This window comes from Carettochelys insculpta, chromosome 1 (genome assembly GCF_033958435.1).
Source record: "Carettochelys insculpta isolate YL-2023 chromosome 1, ASM3395843v1, whole genome shotgun sequence".
Classification (NCBI taxonomy): domain Eukaryota; kingdom Metazoa; phylum Chordata; order Testudines; family Carettochelyidae; genus Carettochelys; species Carettochelys insculpta.
The window spans coordinates 280,075,886-280,102,927 of record NC_134137.1 but is presented as its reverse complement, the minus strand read 5'-3'; the positions used below and the strand labels follow the sequence as shown (position 1 = coordinate 280,102,927).

Here is a 27,042-nt window from a genome sequence, read left to right as displayed (position 1 = left end):
GGCTGTAGAATTTCCATCATTGGAGCTATTTAAGAACAGGTTAGATAAATATCTAACAGATGATACAGACGGTGCTTGGCCCTGCCAAGAGGGTAAGGAAATGGACTTGACGACCCCTTGAGGTCCCTTCCAGTTCTAGCATTCTATGATTCTAGAGCCTCACGGTATTAGCACTAATGAGGAGTCCTGTGGCACCTTAAAGTCTAAGGTTTATTTGAGCATAAATTTCTGTGGGTAAAACATACTTAATCAGAGGGATTGGAGTGGAAATACAGAGGTACACAGGCGAGCACACACGGACAGCGTAGCAGAAGAAGGGAGGTACTTATCAACTGTAGGACTGGTGCTAACAAGGTCAGTTTTCAGTTAGGGTGGTTGTGGATTACTCCCAGCAGCTGGTTTGGAGGTGTGAATACCAAGAGGTGAAACTGGGGCTTTATAGTGAAAACCATTTTAAATCTTTATTCAGTCCTAGAGCGTCTTTGCTCGGCGGAAGATTGATGCTGCTGTAGTCTACCTTCCAGGGTTCAGTTTACTGCACCTGGTAGGGATGCGTTAAACCAAATGTGCAGGGCACCCTGGCAGTGCCAGTAATCCTAACCCTTGCAATGAGTAAGGGAAGTTGATGGGAGTGTTTGCTCCCTTCAGCTTCTCACTGGGCTACACCAAAGCTGAGATTAAGGTACCTCGACTCCAGCTATGTAATGAGTGTAACTAGAGCCACATCTTAATTCGATTTTCCCTTTTAGCGTACGCTGGCCCTAATCCCCCTACGAAGGCAATTTCATCTCTTGGTAGTCACATCTTCATATCAGCTGCTGGGAGTAATCCACATCCATTCTGACTGAAATGGCTTCATTTACACCGGTCCTACACTTGATAAGTATCTTCCCTTCTTCCAACACACACACTAGTGTCTACATATCCCTTCCTCTGCACCTGATGAAGTGGGTTTTACCCACAAAAGCTTATACTCATCTAAATCAGTTAGTCTTTAAGGCACCCCAGGACCCCTTGTTTTTTTGCAGATAGACTAACAAGGGTACGCCTTTGAGAGGTGTAGTAGTAATGGAACCGTCAGACTGGGAGTAAGGCACCCCAGTACTGCAGGCTGAATGCCAGACACCTTTTTATCCACTGAAGAAGTACAGCACCTAGAACAGCAAGGCACCCCGTGACAGCACTGAAGAGGCCACTCAGGGGAGACAGAGGTTCTACACTGATGTCTTCTTCACTGCTTGAGAGTTAGAACAGATGAGAAGTATCAAATGTTAGGTGGTTTATCCAAAAGGTGCTTTAAATCTTTCCTTCGGAGAGGCCAGTGCTTCGGAGCAGAGGTTCGCAGCCCAATCAGCACACAGCTGTGGCCTGTGCAACAGCCCAGCCTCTGGGCTGTACAGGTAGTACATACGTTTGCAGCCATACAAAACAAAGAGCTGCATATGCAGCCTACAATGACAAATACACTGAGAACCACTGCTTCCCAGCCACACCCTATTAATCTTACCTCTTGGTGCGCGCAAGAGCTGGGAACAATTTGGGAGATCACGATGACTTGCTACAAACAATGGAGAGATACAAAACTATTTGACTAGCAGTTGGTGCAGCATCCACACACGTGGGGGGGACAGTCATGCTTCCTCAGCCAGAGCCCTGAAGGTTTGTGGCTACAACAGCCCTCCTACTACAGAATGGGAAGGGAAACGGGCAGTGGAATCACAGCTTGTGTTGCATTTGTGTAGCCATCCTCAGACGCAAGCCAAGCAAGCCTAATTCAGACACCTACCATCAGTGCAATGCTACTAAAGATGCCAGACAGCCCCAGCAAGTGGAATCCTTCATCAGCATCCCAGGCAACATAAGCTTCCTGTATGTCCCACCCCATGTCTTAGAGCAAGAAAGGCATTTCTGATGCATAACCCATCCTGTCCTTAAAGGGGAAAGGACTAGCAGCTCCAGCCCCCTAGAAACTTGTCTAAGACCACCAAATTTCAGACCTACATTTGTCATTTCTCTCCCTCCCACCAGAGATGGGGGAATGAAGACAGCCAATTCCAGCTCACACTCGCACTTTATTATAGACTGAAAAATGGCAAGTGTCAAAAAACCACAATGACATGGGACAGAAGCAGTGAGAGAGGCCCAAAGGCAGGCATCGCCCTCGCCCCCGACACGGCCAATCAGCAATAGTTTATACAAACACTTGCATAAATAAGTTAATTCATAAATAAAAATTGTCAAAAGACAAAGCAGCAAGGAATGACTTCCAGGGCTGTGGCACGTTCACAGCCCTGACAACAGCAACGCTATCCCACCCACAGCCACGCAACAGCGGTGAGGTAGGGATACAGATCCCTTTCCCACTGTTGTAGTGGGATCACAACCCATCAGACATAGGCAAAAGCTACACAGATCATTACTGATGCACTTCATTGGTCTGGCCGGAAGAGCCGTTTCCCTACACTTTCCTCCACACATAGGAAAGGGTGTTTGGAAACTGTTCCCATCAGAGGTGGGCTGTAATAGTTACAGCAGGTCTGGGTCATTAGGGCTGAGTCACAAGGACTGTTTCTCTCCCCCCACCCACTCAAGACACGATACGCAACAGGATTACTGGCTAAATCAGGGTCAGAGACTGTCCTTCCCTTCAGAGCAGGGGAACAACACGCCTCCTCAGTTCACCATTCTTGGAGTCAAAGCAAGTTGCAGGTGCCCTCCTAATGCCTTTTGGGGCCTGGGCAGGGATCTTGGCCACTGGCAAGGGGTGGGGCAGGAGAGATCTGCGGCCACCCCCCTGGCAAGGACTCATTGGACTATTTCTACTTGGAAACAGCAGGCACCATGAAGAGCACAAGAGCTGTAGCCCAGGAAAAAAAAAAAAAAAAAAAAAAAGAGTGGAGGGCATAGCAGTAAAAGGCCGCCACTGGTTATATACAAAAGAAAAATAAGACAGCCTGCCCACACTCCATGGGGTACGGGGAGCAAACAGACACCGGTCGGGCTTGTACATGCCCCCAGCCTAGCCTTTAATACAAGGTTTCCACTTTTCCTTTATAGTCAGTGGTAGCATATTTAACTGAAGGGGAAGGATTCATCTGGGCAACTTCCGTTCTTAGCAAGATACAGGAAGAAAGACAACTACTCACGCCTTGCCCCCCACTACATAAATGAATGGCTATGGGACTGGTTAGAGCCTGGAACTGAGAAAGAATGGAAAGAAGAATGGGAATGGGTGGAGATCTGGACTGGGATAGGGAACTCCCACTCCTCCCTGCCCTCTACTCGTCCAGGCCTGCTATCAAGTCTGCAATGCTGTCCACATAGTAATTGGGCACCAGGTCCTTTGCAGCAGGGCTCTCGCTGGCCATGTAAGCCTGTGCCTCCTCCAGGCTGGACACGCCAGTCAGGGTTAGGACAGTGGCCAACCCACAGTTCTTGCCGAAGAGGATATCTGTCTCCAGCCGATCACCCACCATGAGAGTGCGGGAAGGATCCACACCAAAGCGCTCTACAATGCAGTCGAACATATACGTGTTTGGCTTCCCCACTACCACGGCCTTGCGCCCCGAGGCTGTTTCCACTGCCGCCGTGAGACTCCCTGTGCCTGGGAAGAAGAGAAACAAGCATTCACAAATCCACGTGAGATTTTAATTACTTGGGAACTGAGCTACCTGACACAAGAGAGAAGCTCTGAAGAAATGCTTGTTACCACGGACAGACAAGGGGTCAGTATCCCCGCCAGTCAGTAGAATCCCAAAGGTCTCCAGCCTGCCTCCTTGGAGTTTGGGTGCCCTTTATACCAGAGTTTGAGAGATACCACTGTCCCTTTTATATGAGGCAGGCCCTCATTTTCAAGGGCAACCAGCATGTTTTCGGACTCCAGCACCATGGAGCCTTAGTTTATGAATAAGGTTGTTAGTCATTACCACCATATCCATAAACATAGGTGGGTCAGTAATGTTTAAGGTGTAGATTTGTTTTCTCCTAATAAGAGCAAGACAAAGCAGCACTGTCAATCATCCTGATCTGAGGGAGCTCCTAGGGATGGAGGATGGCACCTCTCACCTATAGATCCCAGACCCAGTGCAGCCACTACCTATGAGAAGTGAATTAAAGCTTTTGGTGTAGTTTCCAGGGGAAAGGTGATATTGTGCAACATGGCCTGACCACCACAGACTCCAGCAGGTCTCATTTGTCCTCCCCAGGAAGGGACTGAACTAGCCTGAGACCCACCTCCCTGCTGGCTCAAAGGGAAATCAGAGATAACCATGCAATGTGTATCCTGGGGCTCAGCCTAGTACTTCCGCGTCGGCAAGATAAGCCACAGCACCCAGCCAGGCTTTGCCCAGTCCCTGCAGGGGACCAGCCTGAGCGTCTGAGGAGCCCGGACACCCCAGTGGTGCGGCACCTGGACCCCTCCCCACGTGGAGATTGCTGCCCCGGGGCCCCTCACCCGGGGTGCGCTGCCCGTCACTGAGAGGGTGCCAGGGGTCAGGGTCGGTGGCCACCAGAAGGCACTGGGGGTCGCGCAGGTAGCCGCAGGCCTCGGACAGCTTAGCGAAGGTGAACTGCTCATCGTAGCCGACCACCACGGCGCGCACGGGCGGCTCGTCCTTGCCGGTGGCGAGGCCGCCCTCCCCGGCCAGGTACAGCCCGGCCTCCTGCAGCTCCCCGCGCAGCCCCTCCCCGCCCAGCGCGAAGACCCGGCCGGGCCCAGGGCCGGCTGCGTCGCCGGCGGCCCCCAGCAGGCGCTGGCGCAGGTAGAGCGCGGAGCAGAGCGCGGAGCTGAAGACCTGCTCGGCCCGCACGCCGCGGAAGCCCAGGCGGCTGAAGCGCCGCTGCAGCTCGGACACCGAGCGCCGGCTGTTGTTGCTGACGAAGAACGAGGCCTTCCCGCTGCGGCTCAGCCGCTCCAGCAGCTCGGGCGCGCCCGGCACCGCGCGCTCGCCGGCCCACAGCACGCCGTCGCAATCGAACAGCAGCCCCTGCGCCGGGCCCAGCACCTCCCGCGCGCTCGCCCCGCTCAGCCGCCTGCAGGCCGCCATGCCGCTTTCTCCCGCGGGAATGACCTCACCGCCGGGCGGGGCGCCGTCGCCAATCAACGCGCCCGCACGGCCTGATGGACAGGCCCTCCGCCCGCCCACCTAATCGGGGCCGGCCGACGCCGTCCAATCACCGCAAGAGGAGGAGTGCTTGATGGACAAACGCCACGGCCCGCCCTCCATCGGGGGCGAGGCCTCAGAGCCCAATCCCTAGTGCGGACAGGTTTGACGGGCAGGGAAGACTAATTACGCCCATCGAGCGAGATTGTGTTTGAGTTTCGTTGAGGACCAATGAAAGGAAGGATCGGGAAGTATTGATAGGTGGTCAGAACCAACCAGCGTCCGTGCACTGGAGCGGAGGGACGCGGCTCTGAGCAACAAAACGGAAAGAATCGCGGCCGCCGTGGCCTATCACAGAGGGGGACGGTTGTAGGAGGCGGGCACAACAAAGTTATCCTCTCAAATAGCAGGAAAGAGGCGCGCTATGTGCTTAGAAAAGAGTGACAGACTCGGTAGCCTATCATATGGAGTAAAATGCGCAGGCCCTGGCGCAGGGGTAGATGACACACTGGCCAATCAGAGGATCGTAGGATTGAAAGGAGTGGGACGAACAGAGTGAGGAGAGGCGGTGCAAAAAGAGATGATTGACAGGCAGATGGAACGGCGGAGGCTGGAGTGGAGGGTAGTGGTTCACGGGGCGGTTCGCTGGGCCACGAAGCTGACAGCAGAGGGCAGTGCTGTGCCCGGCGCTGTACGAACTCTGCGAGCGGCGGCCCTGCCCAGCATGCTTGCAGTGGAGGAGCAAGGGATGGGGGTCTTACATGCTGTGCCCTGCCTCTCCCCCAGCTCCGTACCGCCCCCAGCAGTGCTACTTCAGGGACGCGCTAGCAGTGTATCTGGACAGATGCGCTCCTGCAGGGGTGTCTGCTTGTGCTTGGCCACATAGGGGGAGCCACAAGTGGCAAAATCCATAGACTAGACTAGCCAGTTCCCTTGGCAGGGCATGTAGTGAAAGCAGCTGGAAGGGAGCCAGTGCTCTTTGGAGGGCTGAGAGCGCAGTGCCAGACAGCTCAAACTGGGGAGTACTACCCGCCCCCCCCGGGAAGAGGACACTGTTACTGTTATGGGAAAATCATTTATATGTCATTTTACATGCATGTTTAAAGAGTTTGTTTGCTTAGCTTAGCACTAGTAGCTAAAGTAGTTGAAGCCTTAGGCCCAGGTCAAGCTGACCTGAGAGGAATGCTGAAAACAACAGCTGCAGAACTGGTGAAAACTGCCCAATATCATGGTAATTGGAAGTTTGCAAAATGGAGATACAAGGAGAATGTAAGGAGCTAAGATAACTGCCTCCTAAAGAAGATCAAACACCCAGCAACAGACTGTCCTCTTAGCAACAGAACCATCCAATGGGGAAGAGTAAAAACCCCTACTCAAATTAAGGGATTGGACTTTGGACAGGGGTATGGGCGGTGTTACAAACTGTGAAGCGTATAATTGCCAGTGATTTCTGGGAGGCGGGGTCCCTCTCTGGAGGCACCCAGCTCCAGCTGTAAGTCTGTACCTCAATAAAGGATACTTGTGGATTGGACTCTGAACTTGAAATTCTGTGGGATCCTAGAGTCGAACTCAACACCACACCTGCGAGGGTGAGAGAGAGTTAAATCTTTCCTTAACAGTTACCTTCCTCCAATGGAGCCCAACACACAGTCACCTCACCTATTTCTTCCCCTCCCTCCATGGACGACACACACACTGTGATTTTGCATCACCATTACCATGTGCCTCTTTGGAAGTGATGGCCACTGCCCATATACCAAAAGGCAGGAACAAACCTGTTGGAGTGGGGCATGTGAGGTCTGAAAAGACAGAGGCTGTCTCTCATTAGTCATCTATCAGTTCTAACCAAAGATGCTTGTAATAGCACCCAAGCTGCCCAGTTGGTATCATCCAGGTTCCAGGTCAATATTCAGGGTTCCCCTGCCTGTCCCAGTTCTTATAGGCCAGTCCTGTACCCTGCACTATAAACAGGATTTTTCACCTCCACCTTGCCTTCCTGAAGAGCAACAACAAGTTTGGGCTTGCCTGGGCAGAGAGGAAGCCCAGAGCTTATGTGATGTTCATGTATTGTGGGGAAGTAAATGCTGTTATATTCCCAGAGGCTAAAGGAAAATTGCAGAGAGGAGACAGAGGAATCTACTGTTAACTCAGTGCTGGGATGGTCTCCTACCTCCCGGTGGAGAAGCAAAGGGAAAGAAGGGAGCAGTCCTGCTAACATTTGTTGTGATGCAGCCAAGACTTTTTTGTTAAAATATATGTATATGTTTAAAAGTAGATTACCAAAGGAAACAGGAAAACCCTGCAAAACACAACAGACAGAAAGCAGCATTCTTTGTACTGGATTTTCACCCATACAATCCCAGGACCAAATTCAGCCTTTCTGAAAGCAGACACAACCCACTGAAGTCAATTAAGTCATGCTCACTTACACCAATTATAAATTTGGTCCCAAGTCGTTGAATAACTTACCAGCATTGTATTAAAAAAATGAGGTCCTGCCCCAGACCTCATCATGTCAGAGATTCTTAATGGGAGGAGTTTATCAGAACTCATCAGAGGCAAAGTTGGTCCCCAAGGTACAGAATTATTGCCTTGTATATGTAGAAAATGTCAGACTAACCCTCTGAATCCACACCTCATTCACTGGAAATTCAGCTCAGTCCCGGCCTCTGCTGTGTGAATCAACTGCAGTTCAGTGCATATACTCCATTTACCTGAGTATGCTTTGAACGGCTCCAAGCTATTTTGGGCACAGGTGGGCTGTCCTTTAACTGAAATAGTCTTTGAAAAGAAGGAAGAGCCATGAACTCCTTGCTCTGTAGAGTCGGAGGGGCCCTTTGAAGGTGCAGGAGCGGGTTTGTTAATGCCTGAGATTGGCTGAAGGAAGCTGTATCATTAAGGAAGGCTGGGGAGGGAATGTAGATAAGCATCTAGTAACCCCTTGTCTCCTTAGACTGTGGCAGGATCTGATTCCTAGAACTCCAGGAGCTGAAGTTTGTCACAGGGTTAGATAGATTTTTGCCTTATGTGTTGAGCCAGAGGAGCACCAGTCCCTCCTCGTTCCCCTTCCCTGGATCCTTGGCAGGCAGACAGAACTGATGCCTTCAAAGCTTCTAGTCCTTCTCTGGGGACTGACCACTTGGCTGGGGAATGGCTGGGGAGCTTGGTCCTCCTGGAGGTGAAGGCTCCTCCAGTCCTTCTGTCTCTGGGGTGCAGTCTGCAGTTGTTTCTGTAATGTAGCTACAGGCAGAACGTTGGCCAGCTGCAGAGGTCTCCTCCTTGATGGTGTCTGCAGGCAACTTGGGGGAGAGTGGAGGTTTGGGGGACAGCGGGGCAGTTTGACTCTGGCGTCTGGCAGGCTGGGGTGGAAGCGGAGGTGGGACAGTGGGAGCTCGCACAGACCCACCCACTGATCGGCGAGGGAGGGCTTTGGGGCTGTTCTGAGGCACAGAAGCTGGGTTTCGAGGTTGCACCTGTGGTGGGGATACTGTGGGTCGGGCTGGGGCAGCTCGCTTCGCTGCAAAGCAAACAGAAACACAACTCCTTTTGCAAACTTGTTTTCCATCCAGATGGTCCCTCCATGGCTGGCCTGCAGCCCGACTCCTGGCTCTCCCCTCCTATACTCCCATCACCAATGCCCGAGTCCCGTGATGTAGCCCCTCATCTTCCAGCCAGGCAGAACTGGACCAGGGAGGGTCCAGCTCTTCATGCTGAATTCATGCAGTGCTCCACCCAACAGGCCCTGATCCCTGGCTGGAACCTCACAAATAATTACGGGACTGCCTGCAGGACTTTGGCAAGAGGCAAGGCCCAGGGATGGGTGTGCTGCCTCCACAGGCAGGTGGGAGGGGTAAATCGATAGGCTTATAGGTATCAGTGCCCCACAATGGGGCGCAGTAGGTGAGCCACAAGTTGAATGGCATTAGGGAGGTCTGTGGCATGACAGAGGCTGGTTCTGTGGCAGGGGAGAAGCTCATCAGAGAGGCCTGAGCTCACCTGCCCCAACTAGACTAACCCTCACAGCTCCATCTGCCCAGCCAGGATCAGCACAAGTCCCCTGGCCAACGCCCCTACCCCACATCTCTGGGTAGTAGCCTTGCCCATCCTTCTCACTGACCAGCAGCCCCTTCACTCCTAGAACAAGCAGTGCAGGCAAGGGGAAGCCAACCTTGCAACAGGGTGAGATGAGGCCAGCGCGTGGTGTCTCTCCAGCAGGACCTTGAGACCAACATACCCCAGCAGGGGCCTTGCCCAGCTGTGGCACCCCCCTCAGCACAGTGGTGAACACACTAAGCTGCAGTTCCCTCGGCAGCATGTCAGTGGCTGGGCCACACGCCGGAAGGGAGACGATCCATGCATGCCAAGGTGCGTCAGCCTGCCAGACTTACTTTTGCGTGTGGTGTCATCAGCTGGGGGCAGAGGCAGCGAGGGGTCTCCAGCCTCAGGAGTAGTTTTGGTCACTTTCAGGGAGACTGGTCCAGAAGATGTCTCAGGGTCTTTCCTGCTGTGGGTAAAGGGCAAGTCAGGTCTTTGTAATCACATCTGCTGATGACATGAACTAGGAACCTCAAACACAGGTGTCTGCCAGAGCACATTTTGTGACTGTGGCTGGCACATGGGTTGACACGCCCAACATCAGACGACGCTGTTAGTTGCGTGGGGTCATAAATGCACATGTGCAGAGTGCCAGCATGAATTGTAGAGAGTGGGAGGTGAGATGGGGCAAGCAGTTACTGGGACAGGATGACCGTGCTAAGGACATGCTTTGCTGGGGGAGCAGATAGACCTCTCTTCTTGTGACACTTGGAGCAAGGGGGTTTCTTTCTCTGACGCCCACAAGGGATATGGCTAGGAGACAATGGTGTGGGATACAGAAGCAGATAGACCACTGATATGGGTCAGCAATGCAGCTTATCCACAACACTGGGCCTGGGGGTAGGGAAACAGATTAAAAATGAGAAGATGCTGAACCTCACTATAGTAGGATCTAGTCGTGTGGCTGCCATTATTTCAGCATTTGAGTGATGTTACGATCTCCAATTCACTCAGCCTCACAGAGGCCCTATGAAATGCGGGGGGCGGGTACCACAATACACATTAAGTGAGGTGCCCAAGATCATACAGTAAGTCTGTGGCAGGGCCAGGACTCAAACCCATGTTTCTTCAGTCCTGGACTAAGGCACTAACTACTGGAGCATCCTTCCTCTTAGCTGCTGCTACAGAAAGCATGGATCAGGACGCTGTGGAACACTCTCTCGTCTGGTGGTGGGTTACAAGCATTAGAATCAATCCCAAACCTCAGGCAAGGGAGGCTGAGTCAGTTCATACCTAGCGTTACCTATGGGACATGTGACTGTCCCTGGTCTGGACACCCCATCTCTGTGCAACAGGCACGGGACTGGCAAAAGAAGCCAAGTCTCTCTCCCTGCCGGATACTTACACTTCTCCAGCTGTTAGAGAAGTAGTGCCGGCAGCAACGGCCTGAGATGAGGGCTCTTCAACTGATGAGTCTTGACTGGCTTTAACCTTCGTGGGGGGGGTGAACATGCCTGAGACGTTAAAGTCTATCTCTTAAATAAATACATACATAAAATGAATTAATGCAGCACAGAAGCCCCCTCCTTGGGGTCTGTACAAATGCTCCCCCCATGTCCAGAACAAAGCCACCCCATGCAGAGCGCTAGAGGCCTGAACCAAAGATCACCGGGAGAAGCCTGTTGACGCCAGTGGGCTTTGGACTGTGCCCAGCCGGATGTGGGGGGGCTCTGCCAACCAGCTGGGTGGCACCTGAATCTCTTCTGGGCAGTCGTCCAAGTGCTCAGTGTACAGGGAACACTGTCAGCGGCTGCCTTCCTCACAGTGCTCTGCTTCTGGGGCCAGGTGCGGAGGCGTGGAATATGGACGGGAGGGGCTGACAAGGTGGGGCACACGAGTCTGCTGGTTGGGGGGCCATCGCAGAGTGGGTTCAGGAAGGCTAGTGGAGATGACAGACTGGGGCTGGGGCACGGCAGCTAGTGGGGTGACTGCATCGAGCCAGGGCTGAATGGGAGTGGGGGTGCAGGGCCACATGGGGAGAGAGAGGGGAGGAGAAGTGGCTGAGTCACGCTTTGCTGGGGAAGCAGATCGACCTCTCTTCGTGGGGCGCTTGTCTCCTACCAGGCTCCCAAGGGTTCCTCCTCCAGCTCTCCTGACCAATTCTGAAGCCAGCACCCCAAATTTCACAGTTGGCTGTTTGGATTTCCGAGCCTCTGGGGGGCGGGGTGGGATGAGGACAGGGGGTCTGGCTGCACTGCCTCAGAGCTTCCCCTCTTGCCTTGCTTTAAACGGTTGTTCTTGTTGTGCAGGGGTCACCCTACCAGTGTGGGCAGGGAAGCAGATGGGAGCAGCCCTAGAGGGGATACCCCTTCCTGTCAGCATGGCTTGCTTCTTTTGCTTTGTACCCTTCTCATCCCAGACTGAGCCCAGAGGGGATAATTCTGAACAGCGCTTGCACCCACCCGTTCACCACAGGTGTCCCGGCCCCAGGCCCGCTGGACTTGGCCTAAGAGAAGCCTGGATCTGGCCTGCGGCAGAGCACCAGCGATGCCTTACCTCCAGGGAAGAGGGTGTCAGCGTTCTGTATCAGGGCTTCCACCACGCCCACCACCTGGATGGAGGACACTGAGGCCATGTCTAGCTGCAACGGGTCTCTGAGGGACAGAGAGAAAGGAGCCGCTAAGATGGAGCTAGAGACAGACAATTAATACAGCGGTTGCTCCTCCTCTGGCAGCTGCCCATGCCGCTGTCTGTCTGCAGAGCCTCTTTGGAGGGGAACCAAGGGAGACAGCAGAATGAACCCCATTTTATAGCTAGTCAGAAACTCATGGGATATGAGTGGGATCAGGGGTTGGCAACAGAAGGCACAGTTGCAGGGTACAGCGCTGAGGCAGGGCTCTTGTACCCGGTCCCTATGCAATGAGCACACCCCACCCTTTCACCTTGAGAAACCCAGGTTCAAGCTCTGTCAAAGGTCATGTGTTATGAATGTGCTGGGCCTCAGCCACTATCCAATAGACATTTCCTCCCACTTGCATAGCTTTCCTGTGCATTGGCAAAGCGATGCGCTGGGGGGTGAGGTGAGGCTTGGCAGAGGTGGGCAGCTCAGTGAGGAGATGAACTGGCAGAGCAGGGGGGAGAGGGATAATCTGAGCCCTGGAATAGCAGTAGGATGTTTGTAGGTCAGGACAAGTGAAGGGCCTGGGTTGGGGACAGGACAATAAAAGGCCAGGACTGAGGTACATGAATAGAACTGGCTGGTGGGACGAAATGGGAACAGAAAGAGGTATGTCTAGTGAGGAGTGGGTGCATCTGCAGAGCTGAGGGCAGGGTGTGGCCTAGATCAGGAACATTAAATATGAGTCAACAGTGTGATGCTGCTGCAAAAAAAGCAAACATGATTCTGGGAGGCATTAACAGGAGAGTTGAGAGCAAGACACGAGAAGTCATTCTTCTGCTCTACTCTGTGCTCATGAGGCCTCAGCTGGAGTACTGTGTCCAGTTCTGGGCACCGCATTTCAAGAAAGATGTGGAAAAATTGGAGAAGGTCCAGAGAAAAGCAACAAGAACGATCAAAGGTCTAGAGAACATGAGCTATGAGGGAAGACTGAAGGAACTGGGCTTGTTTAGTTTAAAAAAGAGAAGACTTAGAGAGGGGACATGATAGCGATTTTCAAGTACCTCAAAGAGGGTCACAAGGAAGAGGGAGAAAAACTGTTCTCCTTGGCCTCTGAGGATAGGACAAGGAGCACTGGGCTTAAACTGCAACAAAGGAGGTTTAGGTTACATATTAGGAAAAACTTCTTAACTGTCAGGGTGGTTAAACACTGGAATAAGTTACCTAGGGAGGTCATGGAATCTCCACTGCTGGAGATATTTAACAGCGGGTTAGATAGACACCTATCTGGGATGATCTGTGGTGTTTGGTCTTGCCGAGGGGGCAGGGAACGGGACTCAATGACCTCCTGAGGTCCCTTCCAGTTCTAGTGTTCTATGATGCTATGGTACCTTAGTGGAGTTTAGGCTGCAAACAGCAGCACATGCTGCCAGTCAGTCCTGAGCTCTGTGGACCACTGCTATGAAAAAAAATCCCTCCTTTTAGAAGTTCTCAAAGTGCCTGGGTGGTTAATGAATCCCAGCGAGGACTGGCGCTGCTTCCCGGCTGCAGCGCTTGTCCTCTGGGCAGGCTCGGAAAGGAAACTCTCAGAGGTGACAGTGGAGATGGTCATGCCCTGGACCTCCCCCCATTTGCTGATGTTCTGGGGAGCCCTGTACATTACCCTTCACTCTGCTGTGACCACAGCAGGTTGGGTCCCAGGACGATGGCGATGTTGCTAGGGGTCATTTTATTCACCTCCTGATGTTCAGCCAGCTTGGCTAAAAACCTGATCAGATACCTGTTGGAAAAGGGAGGGGGTTAGTGAAGATCGGAGAAGTGCGGCTGCCCCTCATGACCATAGGAGTCAGTGCTCTGCACAGCCTCCTGGGGAGATGGGGATTCCCCATTCCAGCTCCATCTCTCCCTCACAGCAAGGGGGCTGCCAAGAGCGTGGAGAGCCCTGCTGGTCTCAGTGTGACAGCCCTGCGCTGCTGTGTGGGAGACCAGGGTTCCCTTCTGGGGTCAGAGGGAAGAATGAGCATTGCGCCCTGTCACACACCAAACTCCAGCTTTGGAGTCCACAGCCAGGTCTCTAGGAGCCATGCAGAAGCTGAGGCCAGGGTGCTTTGGGGACCATAGCCCCTATGCACAGAAGACAGGGGATTGTCACCAGCTGAGGCACTATGATACCACAGAGATGGGCAGAGTACGAAGCCTAGACTGACAAATCCCTGTCCCCTACCTCAGGTTGTTGTAGTTGTCTGGTGGGAGGCGACTGCAGGTGTCTCGGAGGCTCTGTATGCGACCTTCTGGCTCCTTGAAGCTGAGAGGGGAAAGGGAAGAGACTTAAGCTGGCCTGAGAGAGGCAGGATGGAGACAGTATCAGAGGTGAGGCAAAACCCCCCTCTCCATTCCAATACAGGCTAAAGAACGGGATCATATTCATTTGGGGAGAGGGATGTGTTGGGGGGGAGCTGCTGATTAACTCACCCTGGCAGTTAGCTGGCAGGCGTATTCACACTCGGAGAAGTTTCTGATGGAAGCAGCCATCAGTACCTCTCAGCATAGCATCCTCCACCCCCCATTTTAGCTCTGCCCCATCATCTTGCTGATGCCCCAAAACAGTGAGGCCATGTGTGACTCATCCCAAACAGAAAGCAAATAAATTGTTTAGCAAATTAAAGATGACACAAGGTGAATGCTATATGTAGGTGCAGTGGTTTTCTGGCCAGATGTTTTCACACTGCCAGCCCAAACAGCTATTCCCATCCAAAATCCATCTCAGCTTTCTCACCCCTGGAATGGGTTTTCTTTAATCAATCAGAGGAGCGTGACCAAGTGAGAAGGGCTCAGTCAATCAGCCCCGGAGAGCTGCCTGTTATCCCTGTGGAACTTTCTGCCTGCATCAGCCCCTGCTTATTCTGTCTGGGGGAATTCACCTCTGGAACAATTTTTCTAGCCTCAGCTTCCTTCTCAGTTTGGGACGCAGAAAGGAGAGCCAAACTGAAGCTCCGTTCCCCATAGTGTAAGCACTAACACCTGCGTCCAGCATGGAAAGGGTTTTGAAACATGGATAGGCCAAGACAGGAACAGCCACCAGCACCTCTGTCAGCTCAGAAAATGTTAAATCACACCCTGAGGGTCAAGTAAGTGGTTTCTTTTCTCCACTGTTTGCTGCTGATCCGTTCCTGTTTCAGATGCACAAGGGTTTGAGGAACTAAGAATTCCCTGAGACTGTGGGTCTCAGAACGGGCTTCAGTCCCTCCCTTGCTGGGAGCTAGTACAATCTGTACCTGCTATAATGGGTTTTGTCCTTGGGGGCAGGATAGTTCTCTCTCTTCAAATCAATTCTGTAGCACTTTAACAAAATAATTTATTGGGTGATGAGCTTTTGTGGGACAGACCAACTCAGCTACGTAGGACAGAAGGAGGGGAGGCAAAGGTGGGGAGGAAGGGGAGTGATTACTTTGCCAAAGAGGGAATGGACACAACTCAGACATTAGAAATGTGAAGGCACATAAACCTGTCAGTGAGCATTTCAATGGAGCAGGCTCTAGCATTCAAGACCTGAAAACCTGCATCCTAAAACAAAGAGGCTTTAACAGCAGGTTAGAAAGGGAGACGTCTGAACTGGAGTTCATTCTCAGTTTCAGTACTTTATGCCTTGGGCTCAACAAAGATAGCAATTACCTTACGCGTTACAAGGACAGTTTCCCTATTTTTGATATTCATAGTGATCTCAGGCAATTCACTTAACAGACACTAGCAGTCAGTAACTTTCTTACCCCTCCCACCTCCTTCTGTCCTATGTAGCTGATTTGTCAGTTTTAATATAATTTTTTTCTATCTTTCTGTTCAATTATCGTTGTGTCCGTTTTTACTTTTGTCAGCATTCCAGATGTGAAGAAGTGGGTCTGTCCCACAAAAGCTCACCACCTAATAAATTATTTTGTTAGTCTTTAAAGCGCGACAGAACTGCTGGTCTGTTTTGTGACGATACAGACTAACATGGCTACTTCTATGTGACTATTCAAAGCAACTCCCTTTGCCTACATGCCGTTTGTCTCACCTGTCTTTAAAGGGCAATGTCCACGGACTGACTTTGTAAATTGCCTTTCCTAGCACTGATTGGAATCCAAGCCAGTTATGAGCTCAGGCACTGGGACAGCCACCCAGATTTTGTGCTCGACCTTCAGAGGTCCCCTCTTCAAACTCCGTTTGGGTCAAGTGCCCTTGGCCCCATCATTGTCTCCATTGGAAACCCGCTTGGTGGTTCAGTTTTGGAACCTTGATTCCCTAGATGTTTTAGCGTAGCTGGTTCAATGAATGGCTGTGCCAGAGCCCACGTCAATCACTGCTGTGCATTTTGCTGATCCCATTGTTTTGCTGATCCCATTGTTGCCAGACTCCCATGATAGTTGTTCAAATGGTGGGGCTGATCCTGATATCTCCACCAATAGGGTTACTATATAAAAAAAGAGGGCACCCCTGAGAGGGAGTGTATCTGTATCAGTATCTACCCACTCACCTGGTATTGATGTGTTATAGCACCTCTAGTACCTAGCTACAAGGTGAGTGTTAGGTACTGACACAGATACACTCCCTCTTAGGGGTGTCCTCTTTTTTGAAAGTTCAAATACAGCAACCTATCCACCAAGCTTTGCCCTTTCAGCTTGTGGTACCCTCATCACCCAAACTGAGCAAGAGAGAGAGACTTTCACTAGCCACTTGTGGCAGCCTGCGTGGGCCAGCTTGACATTTATAACGCTTCTTTTTGTGGCCAGTTTTATCAGAGTACCAGCATTCAACGGAACTGTTTCCTTTAATTTTTGTATATTGTTAATTTCAGTTCTTCTGCAAACCTAATGTATTGGGTTTGCTCGTCGTTACAAACCAGATTAAAATCCCCTCTTTCGTCATACGCTTCAGATGCAGAGCTTCCCTCTTCCTCACGAGCAGCTGCTTCCTTCCTTCTCTGGTGAACGGCTACAAGAAAAGATTCTAGTTCTACAGCCAATTCCCCCAGCCTCTCGGTGTGTCTTTGGCCTTCTTCTACTGATCTTCCTCTGCAAGTCCAGGGTCCACCAAGGATCTATAAATTGGTCCATTGCTGTACTACTCTGGAAGGCCTTGGTGTTAGCCAGATATGCCATGAACACAAGTGTCCTCAGGGCCTTCTGCCAGTTCAGATGGGGTTTCTTCTTTCCCTCTCCTTCTAGCTCTCAGCTGTGCCCTGGCTTGCTCAGGACGATGGCTAGCTCCAAACCACATGTAAAGGGCTTGTACCAGAGCTGGATACAACTCTCTTTTCCTGGGGTAAGATCTGCAGCCCAGTCAGAGCTGGGTCACACATACAGGCTAAAAGTAATGCCCCTCTCTTTCCTTCCTTCAGCCATTCATTGGCACTATCCTGTGGAGACGAACTACATAAACCTCCAAAGGAGCTTTTCCCTCATGTGAGCTGGGACAGATCAACCCTTTTCCTTTTGGGCTGCTGTGGATTTCAAACGCAGTAGAAAACAAGTTAATGTCTGCTCTTTCCCACATCTTCCGGCTGGCTCAATTCCTCCTCCAGGCTACTGCTTTCCTCTGTGGTCACTGACCCTTTGATTTTCTCTGCACCTGAATATTCAGCTCCTTAAGTCCTTGCAGCAGCTCATCTCCGTTTATTTTCGGTTGGCTTGCTTGGTCCCCACTCTTGTGCGGAAGAACTTGTGGCCTATGGCTTGTCCAGCTATCAGTCACTTTCATCAATCTGTTTCACCATTCCAGTCTCTACGTTTTCCATATGGGTTTGCCAATCTGCCCTGGCACTTTGGATTTGCTGCTTCCACCGCGATCTCATCTTGGCCTGCAAGTTGTTTCTGAATCCCTTCTGAGGAATCTTCAGCTCCTCATGCCTTTTGCAAAGTCTCTACTCCTGCTTGAGAGTGTGTTTTAAATCCTGCCTGGCTACTTTTGATTTCTGCAAACCTGTCCCATGTTTTCTTCTATCTTGATTGCACAGAAACACCTGCTCATACATTCTCTCGTTGGAAACCAGATCCCACTCCTGGCGTGACCCCAGGTGGCTAGTGAAAGTCTGAGGCCCTGGGGATGGTCCAGTTGAGAGCAGAAATTGGTGGTAGTCAGGTATTTGTCTGATGTAGTTTTGTTTGGTGACAACAAAGAATGTACAAAATCCTGTGCCTCTGAATGCAGAAGGAATCAAATATCAGGAAACAGCACTTTTTGCTCACGGTAGCAAGGACAACCTTTCCAGCTTGCCCCAGACTTAAAAACCCCTCCCCAGGTTTCTTCCCAGGTCAGACTGTCTAGACACTTGCTTTTGGTTGCTGTTTCCCTCACATGCAAGCACAAACACACCAGCATGCAGCAAGAGCCCTCCGCCCACTCGGTCCAACTCCCTGGGTTGATTCCCATGCACTGTTTGTGTGCGTGACAGGGTGTTCCACCCAGTTGCAGAAATGTTGGTGACGGATGCAGTGACCCATACATCTTGGCAGAACACTATCAGTACATCAAATGGGCCCAGTCTGGCCTGCAGGCCCCTATGTTTGACACCCCGGCCAAAATGTCCATAACTGGAGGTGTCCTTTTGATTATTTTAACCTGCCTAAGAAAGCCCATTTCTGTGGTTCTTGCTTACCTGGCGACTTTAAACCAGTCGTCATAGAGTTCAAAGGTCATCAAGGGTTGGGGCAGCTCTCGCAGGTAGGATTTCAGTGCCCCTGAGATAGAGGCAAAGGGTCATGCTTTAGTGCAGGGGTTCTCAAACTCCCCAGCTCCCAGGATCCGTTCTGAAATTATTTCAGGCTGTTACGACCACTCCCCATGCCACGCCACCCTTATTTCTGCACAGCTGCTGGAGGCACTGCTGCCTTCAGAGCTGGCTCCCAGCCAGCAGCCGCTGCTCTCCAGCTGCCCAGCTCTGAAGGAATTAGGCGACAAGCCCTGAACTTGGTTGACAGCCAGAGCCCCGACATGCACAAAGGGCTGAGAGTGTGCAACCACCCTATAATCCAGCCTGTTTCAGAGACAATGCTCCTCTTCTGGCACTGCCACTTGTTGACTCGGCCTCTCCAGTGCCCCGGCTCTGGGCTCCCAGCGCATACCTGCGACAGCGTGGGGGTCGGAGTAGAATTCCTCCAGCGCGTTGGAGCCACTGGCCAAGCTGCACTTCAGCCTCCTCAGCACCGAGGCCCCAGCTGCCAGCCTGAAGAGCCCCTAGTGAGGGAGGTGAGAGAGAGTGTGAGAGAAGGATGGACTGGCTCGGGCGGGGGAGGGAGTTGGGCAGCAAGTGGCACCTACCTCTTCCCTCATGCCCGACGCCAGCAGCATCATGACACAGGCTTCAATGGGGAGGGCAATCTCCTGACCCAAAGCCCTCAGGTGTGTTTCCAAAGGCACCCCATAATACCCTGTCACCGGCATATCCACAGGGAAAGAGGGCTCTGGAAAAAAGGAGAGAGATCAGGAGGGGATGGAGGATGGAGGACGTCCCCCCCACTGCAGAGTCTCTTGCACAGACCTTTGGTTCGAGGCCAGGCTCAGGTGGGGAGGGATCAGTGCTCATCCGTTGAGTGTGAAATGAGCTGAGGGACGCCAGGCCGTTTCCCAGCAGCACAGGGATGCCATGTCACAAAACTGCCTTTATCATGACTGGCTGTGAGTCGCCCTCTGACTGGCAGTCCCAGCATGGAGGCTGAGGACTGAACGAGGCGTGAGAGCCGAAATTTCCTCACGCCTAGCTTTGGTCCCTCCAGCAAGGGCTGAGATATGTCAGCAGGGGTCAGTGCGGTGCCCAAAGCTCGTGTTTGGACAATCCCAGGGCAATGGGGCGAGGAAGAGAGCTCCTCAGTCAGCAGGCTCAGTGGGAGCTCGGACAGATGCTGAGGGCCCCTTCCACGTACATTCTGTCTGTAGCTATTCACTGTGCCACCCGCAAAACCCGCCTGCCCCAGCCCAGCTCGTCCTACCCACCTGACTGGCCGCGGGTCTCCTTCAGCTCTGCCAAGACTGTGTCCAGAGATTCCAGAGACTTCCGGTGGTACTGAGCTTGGATTTCCAGCAGCTGCCAGACAGACCACAGGCAAACACAGCTTTACCCTGCAGAGCATCTCTCAGAGACACCAGGCCCCTGGGGCACTTGACAGGGACAGATGCTTTCGGAGGAGATGTGCAGTGCAAAGGAGAGTGGAGAGGGAGCCTTTTTGGCCAGCAGTGGTGGGGTGGGTGGGATGGGGCTGAGAGGAGGCCATTGCAACATGGAGCTCCTAGTGGACTAAGGAGGTGGATGGAGGAAGCAGCACACAAGGGAGGGACTTACTTTGATGAAGTAGTTAGCATAGCTGTCCTCCTTGGTGGAGAAGTGATAGAGGTCAGCCATGTACTCGTCCTGGAGAGGAGACACAACGAAGAGTAACCTTTGCCTCAGCACCACCACAAAGGAGGGACCCCCTTCCCCACCATCCTCACTAACCCCACCACTCCTCCCACCCAGGCAGTGCTCCCATGGCTAGGTCTGGGCCACGAGCCCCTGACAGGGTACATCCAGACGTGCGTAAGGGAGAATCTCAAGGTAGGGGGCAGCCCAGTGCCGTGGCAGCTGGGGCGGCTTGCTGGCATTTGGAAGGAAAGCAAACAAGGCAGCAGCCCAGAGGAGCAGAGTCGGCTCATTAGATTTGAGGTTACTTTGCTCAGCATTCACATTCTCCCTTCAGCCCCCAAGCACGAGTCCCTCTGCTTCCTATTTGGCATTGTGGTTGGTGTAGGGTCCCATTGTGCTGGGTGTTGCCTGAGACAGCCCTTGCCCTCTTGGAAGAGCTCATCATCTGGCTAGACAAGACAGACGCAGGCAGGGAGGACCCAGGGATGTCAGCTCCAGGGAGCAGCGGCACAAAGAGCTGAAGTGTCCCACCAGGAATGTGTGGAAGAGCTGGGAGCTGAATGCAGATCTTCTGAGGGCCAGGCCTGGGCCTGAGTTCTACAGCATGTTCCTCTGCTCTGCAGCGAGCCCCCTCCCAAGCTCTCCTGCAGTGGCTTTGTGCTCTGACCACCACACTGCTGCTTTAAACCTGTTATTACCCTGCTGTACCAGGGCCTGGGGCTGGCACTGCAGCCAGCTGGTGTCCATCTCCTCTGGAGTCTGGGACCCAGTCATCTTACCAAAGCCAGCATCCCGCTGGTACTGGCTGCGTTTGGACCAAACATCTTACTCTAGCCAGAGCGCTAGACCATAACTGGTGCCTGGCTGCTGGGGTCTGTCAGGGCACCATCACAGGAGATGAGTGGATTAGTGCTCAGCTCGCAGACCTGGCCTCCCCTACCTCCCGCTTTGTGTCATCAGCTTCCCTCCCCCAAAGTGTGCAGACTCCGCGTCCACTCACCTTACTCTGCTCCACCCTCCGCTTCACCTCCTCTTCCTCCTCCTTCAGGTTCTCCAGTTTGATGGCAGCAGAGGAGCCCCCGGGGCCAGGGCCAGCACCTGCGCTGTTACTGGAGTTCTTGACGGCTTGGTTCAGTCTTTGGGTTGTAAAAGAAGAACTGGGTCAGCACCCTTGAGGTCTGGTGGCATTTAACACCAGGGACGCTGACCCTGTAAATGGAGAAGCACGTGCTCTCCAGCCCTCTCAAAACTCTGGCCGATAGGTAAATGAGCCTAGAAGCAGCAGGCTGGCCCCCCTCTCTCTCCTTCACCTAGCGTTTGCTTGTGGGCTGTGCCCTCTGTTCCTGCTCCAGGCAGAGGGTTTGCTCATTGGTGCTACAAAATGGGTGAACACAGAGAAAACCCCTCTTCCCCAACTCCTGAAATCAGGACCTGCCCTAGGGGCTGTGGGCATGCAAGCAAATAACCCCTGCCTCAGCTGGGAGCCGCCCACACAAAGACAGACCCAACATTTTGCTGCTCCAGGCAACTGCCTGCTCTGTTTGCATAGTAGAATCTCCAGTGCCTTTAACAGGAGAGGTCTCGGTGAGTGCACATGGCCCCCGGACTCATCCTTGCATGTCAGGGACTTAGCCCCTCTCTGATCTGACGGTGCAGCTGTCAGCCCCCACTCCAGTCCCCTCTCAGGGGGCAATCACTGGAGTCTCCGCTGGCAGAGCTCGGTACCTGCTCTTGATGGAGTTCCAGTCCAAGATCAGCTTCTGAAGGTTCTTCTTGTGTTTCAGAATGACGGGCAGCTCCTCCTAGCCGACACGGATGAGGGAGTGAGTTACAGACCCTGCCCATGTGCCTGGAACGGCTGCGCTTCTGCTGCCTTTCGTGCAGTCACAGTGAGAGGGAGGCAAGAAGGGGGTGGAGAGTGCAGAGCTGGGCCAGAGAGCACAGGCAGGCTGGAGAGATGGAGTGTGAGTGAGCAGAGAAGGGATGGGGGAAAGCAAAGGTGAGAAGGAGCGAGCTCTGGGCTACCTCACTCAATTTGTTCAGAGGTTGTAGGACATCTCTCTCTAAGGTGATTTCAAACTCAGCCAGGACCTTGGCCAGCATGCTTTGTATGAAGCAGCTCATCTCTAGAGCTCTCCTGTAGAAAAGGAAGGGGAGTATCACAGGAGGCCAAAAATACCCACCCTAGGGGGCTGCACTAGGGAGGCGGGCAGTGCCAATCCCAGGAACTAGTTCCCAGACCCTGCTGCACCTGGCAGTCCAGCACACAAATTCCCCCAATGTGTGTGTTCAGAGGCTCTGCTTGGGAGCGCAAACCTCCGAACCAGTGCCCGGGAAAGCGTGCAGCAGTTTTACCATTTGGACTGACACTTTTCAGTGCTCCTTAGTCTCTTCCCTGTGGGCCCTTACCCGAGACTGGAATCGGTGTCTAGTTCTTTGAAACTCTCCGCCATAGCAATGGACAGAGCCATCAAGGGCAGCTTCTTCTGCATGGAGCCAAGGAGAGAGAGAGAGGGAGGGGAAGGAAACCATGAGCAGGCACATCAGAGTCCCCCTCTCTTACCAGCATGTGAGTGACACCTTCAGCGCCACACCCAGCTGATGGCAGGGCCACCAAGGAAATGCCCGAACACACAGGCCACATTTCACATCCTTCTTCACCTCCCAGCCCCTCCTCGGAAGCCCCCTCCCCAGCATGAGAACCAAGAAGAAGCCAAGGGGAGAGATAGGAGGACTATGATCCAAATGGCTGGAAGGGCCTTCAAGGCTCCATAACCCTGCTCTGTGGAGAGTCCTCCAACAGCCTGTCTGGATCTGTGAGAAAGCTGGAGCGGAGGGGGCTGGGTCGTGGAGGAGGAGATTACCCTGGCCGGAGTGTGACAGCTCACGGTCAGGAGCCCTTTGTGCTAGGGCAGACACCCTACCTGGGAGCTCAAAGGATGGTCACAGGGGAGACAGGCTGAGGCCTGGTGGAGTTTCTACCCCGCCTGCCAGACGAGAGTAGCTAGCTTGCTCCCTGGAATGCAGAGGCCAGCTTGGCAGTAAGGCCAAGTGCATGAGAAGACGACGGTCACTAGAATGTGTTGGTCTCAGACTGAAACGGGTGACTCTGAGGGGAAAGGTTCTGCCTTTTAGAACCTGTGGAGACTCAGAGGAAAAAGGCCCTGAATCCCATCCCCCAGCCCCCTCAGTGCTGTAGCCCCAGTTTGGGAGCAGATTAGAACAGTGACTTAGGGGAGGAACATTCTCCATCCCTCCCCCGGCCCTCAGAAGCAGCCAGGTGCATCCCAGGCTCTGGCAGAAGCAGTGGCCTCGCCATGAAAGCTCAGCGCTTCACTTCCCCATTGCACCGCTCTCTGAGCTCTCCAGAACACAGGCCAGACCTTGTCAGGCGCAGTGGAACAAGTGTAAAGCCGGGACACTCAAGAAATCTCAGGCAGTGCTGTGCACTCTTGAAGCATCTTCCATCCAGCAGAGTCACTCCTGGAGCGACTGGGCCAGCTGCCGCAGGAGGGGCCGACAGCCACTTCCTCCACAGGCTGATGAGGCAGCGCATCTAGTGGGGAGCACGGGGCAGAGGCACTTACCACGCGTTTGTCCATGTCTGCACCGCACTGCCCCTGCAGGCACGCCTGGAGCCTCTTGGACACATTGTGCGCCGCCCGTTTGGCTGGCTCGATTCTCTGCTCAATCTAGAGCAAGGGAGAGGGAGTCAGAAATGGGAGGGGTTGGCAGAGTCCCTTCCACCCTCATCATCCCTCAATACACCAGGTTCCAGCCTCGCCTCAGGGTCTCTGCTGGGGCCACCTACTTCAGGAGACTGCTATGCAAAGAGGAAAGACAACTTCCTTTCCTCCAATGGGGAGGGCACGGGGCGACCCCCTGCCCATTAATATCCAGCCGGGTCCCTCTGGTGCCTCCCCCCTACCCCTGTGCACAGGGTGTGATGAGGCAGTGCCGCCCTATCCCACATGGTGCCGGAGAGGGATGGACTCTCAGACCTACGGGTACAGCCCTAGGCTTGGTTTCCATGGTGATCCTGTTCTACCACCACTTGGTTTTGCCTGGCGAGACCGGACTCATGTCACACAGTTCCTTCCCGTGCTTATAACAGCTTTGTCTGGTCTCCCCAGGGCAAAGCCAACCCGTACTCCAGCCTGACTAGGCTATGTCGGACCTAGGATCCTGGATGCAGATAGAGACACAGTGTAGAATCATAGAACACTAAGACTGGAAAGGACCTCGAGAGGCCATCGAGTCCAGCCCCCTGCCCCAATGGCAGGACCAAGTACTGTCTAAACCAGCCCTGATAGACATCTATCTAACCTGTTCTTAAATACCTCCAGCAATGGAGCTTCCACAACCTCCCTTGGCAATTTATTCCACTGTTTGACCACCGTGACAGTTAGGAACTTTTTCCTAATGTCCAACCTAAACCTCCCTTGCTGCAGTTTAAGTCCATTGCCTCTTGTTCTATCCTCAGAGGCCAAAAAAGAACAAGTTTTCTCCTTCCTCCTTATGACTCCTTATGGGTAGAGAACGCCACAGTGGCGGAGCTAACATGGGAGGAGAGGACCATGGAGCGCTGGGCTGCTTAGCTCAGGTTTTAAGGTTAGCTCTTGTCCCCCACTGATGTAAACAGGGAGGCTTGTCAGAGGCCTGTCAACCACTGTTGCACCTCGGCACCGTTCCAGGATGCAGAAAAATCCAGGCTGACATTGCCATGGGACTTAGGTAAACAGAGAGAGAAAGAGAGAGACAGAGAGAGAGTAACACACACCAGATGTTTGCCCCACAAGCAGGCACAGGCCCATACATGCCTGTGGACTGAACTCATGCCTTACCTGCAGCATATCTTCAGTCAGGAGCCCAGCCGTTTCTTGGGCTCTGGGGAAGAGAGAGTGGGCAGGAGAGAGAGAGAGAGAGGGAGAGAGAGAGAGACTTATTACCCTTGGTGTCCTCCAGCCAACTTCCTCCAGCCAGAGGCCACTGAATCCCATTGCTCTGGTCTCTCCAAGGGCATGGGAGATGGTGGGTCCTAGATCATGTCTCAGGCTGAGGTTTACTAAGAGGAGCTTTCAGGTGAACCCCTGGGCAGATGATGTGAGGCATGGGAATGGCTCCCAATCTGTGAGCGGAAGGTCCTGAGGCAGAGTGACACCGCTGGGAGAATCCATGCCGGCTCCTTCTCCTCTGAGCACAGGTGTAAGCCGAGATTTTCAGAAACACCTCTTGATTTGAGGCCCCCTACTGGAGACACTTGATTGTCAGGGGATGCTAAGGGCCTGCCCTCTGGCAATTGGGGCCCTTCACAACATCTTGGGGCTGGGCACCAAAAAATCACTAGGCACTTGGACAGATCTTGGACCCACTTCTGGTCTTTGCCTCCTCCTCCCACCGGGGCTGCCCCTAGAGTCCACCCAACTCACGAACTTTCTTCAGGAACTGGGACGGGCAGGTGAAGGGGACAAGCAGTTGTGGGAGGGTGGAGGGAGAGGTGATTAAAGAGGGCTGAGACAGTGGGGTCCCAGGGCAGACTAAGGACGGGAGGCACGGAGGTGGGTCTGTAGCCAGTGAGGGGGCCTGGCAGCTGGACTGAACAAGCCGATACTCTGGCAGGCCATAATGAAATCTCCTGGTTAGGTCCAGCTGAGAGATGCCTTTAAGGCAGAGGATGTGGGAAGCAGAGAGGTGCTGCAACTGCCTAGTCACAGCATAACCTACCCCTCCCAGCGAAAGACCCAGTTGGCTGGCCTGGGGGCCTCAGGCAATAGCGAGTTGAGTTTAAGCCGTTCTCAGCCGCCTGACATTCAAAACAAAAACAAAGCGTGTGTGTGGGTGAGAACCGAGACGAGAGCCCAGCCCTGCCAGGGCTCCCAAGGTTTTGCAAGGGGAACAATTAGCCAGAGAGCAAAACAATAAAGCAGAGATGGCAGTGAGCAGGGGAGCAGCCGGAATGGAAACGGGCTTGGAGACACAGAGAGGAAAGGAGAGCTGCGCAAACCACCAGAGTCCCCTCTCCCCTCGCCAGCCTCCAGAGACGCTCCCCACTCCCCTCTCCGCCTCAGGCAGGCTTCTCAGAGACGCTGGGGGTACAGGAGGAAGCTCCCATGGCAAAGTGTGGAGGATTCAGCTCCAAACGAGGCCTCCAGCCCCGGAGGGAGAGAAGTCCTCTTAGGGAATAGCCCTTTAGTCTGCTTATTCTTCTCCTGCATCACTCTCCCCTCTCTATCTCAGTGGGGCCTGAGGATTCCCACGGCGGCTGACCTCCACTTCCCTGGCCCCAGACCAGACTGCCAGCCATCCACAGAGAGGGGCACAATGTGACAGGCGCTTCCATCAAGCTTAGCGCCCCCACCCCATCCTGACTTTCATGGGTCTGAGACACACCGTCGCAGCTGAGCTTACAGGGCACGCTCCAGGCCTGGCTGGAGGGACTTCACTGCTCAGCTCAGCAGAAGCAGAGCCAGCCCTGCCAGCCCCTCTTTGTTAACCCGGCTTTATAAATGACCAGAGGGAGTTGCTACTGAGCCACACTGCTGTGTCCCTCCAACTCTCCCAGCCAAGAGGGTCTGGGGAAACCTGAGTTAGCCGAGCCTCCCTGGGGTTTGGCTAAAGCTTCCCCCAAATGGGTTGTTCTCAGCTTCCCCGGCCCCCTTCCATGGTGACCCAACCCAGGGCCTCGGTGGTCCTCCCCGCTCCTCCCCTGGCTGCTGTCTAGGGGAGTCTCTGGCCCATGACCCACCAGACGACCGGGGTTGCGGGTGTGCCCTGATCCCCAGTGCAGCTTCCTGCCTTCCCCAGCAGCCCCACCAGCTGCGGGATGGAGGGCTCCAGGCTGGGTCCTTACCGTCCTGTGATGCTGGGATGGGAGAGCTGCTGCCGCATCCGATTAAACTGCCTCTTCATCATCTTGG

The 27,042-nt window shown here is 53.4% G+C and overlaps 1 protein-coding gene across 1 annotated transcript; it reads right to left on the bottom strand.

Annotated features, from left to right (window-relative positions):
- Positions 1-2,058: 2,058 nt before the first annotated feature.
- SH3BP1 (SH3 domain binding protein 1) lies at positions 2,059-27,042 on the bottom strand. Its single transcript, XM_075002068.1, has 20 exons — positions 26,976-27,042; positions 24,970-25,012; positions 23,713-23,817; positions 22,535-22,611; positions 22,151-22,262; positions 21,851-21,927; positions 21,126-21,261; positions 20,066-20,134; positions 19,720-19,810; positions 19,048-19,190; positions 18,852-18,963; positions 18,386-18,467; positions 13,979-14,059; positions 13,418-13,534; positions 11,694-11,791; positions 10,543-10,672; positions 9,491-9,606; positions 8,219-8,619; positions 4,454-5,144; positions 2,059-3,604 (listed from the first exon to the last, which is right to left on the bottom strand). The coding sequence occupies exons 1-20, from the start codon at positions 27,035-27,037 to the stop codon at positions 3,279-3,281; spliced, it is 3,069 nt and encodes a 1,022-aa protein (XP_074858169.1). The 5' UTR covers positions 27,038-27,042; the 3' UTR covers positions 2,059-3,278.

What these genes read in the sequence shown, in the direction of transcription:
- SH3BP1 (XM_075002068.1), bottom strand. Translation starts at nt 27,037, where the DNA reads ATGATGAAGAGGCAGTTTAATCGGATGCGGCAGCAGCTCTCCCATCCC. An exon ending in CGTCGGGCATGAGGGAAGAG is followed by an intron (nt 18,964 to 19,047) that starts GTAGGTGCCACT and finishes CTCCCTCACTAG; the next exon opens with GGGCTCTTCAGGCTGGCAGC. An exon ending in GACTGGTTTAAAGTCGCCAG is followed by an intron (nt 14,060 to 18,385) that starts GTAAGCAAGAAC and finishes TTCCCCTCTCAG; the next exon opens with CTTCAAGGAGCCAGAAGGTC.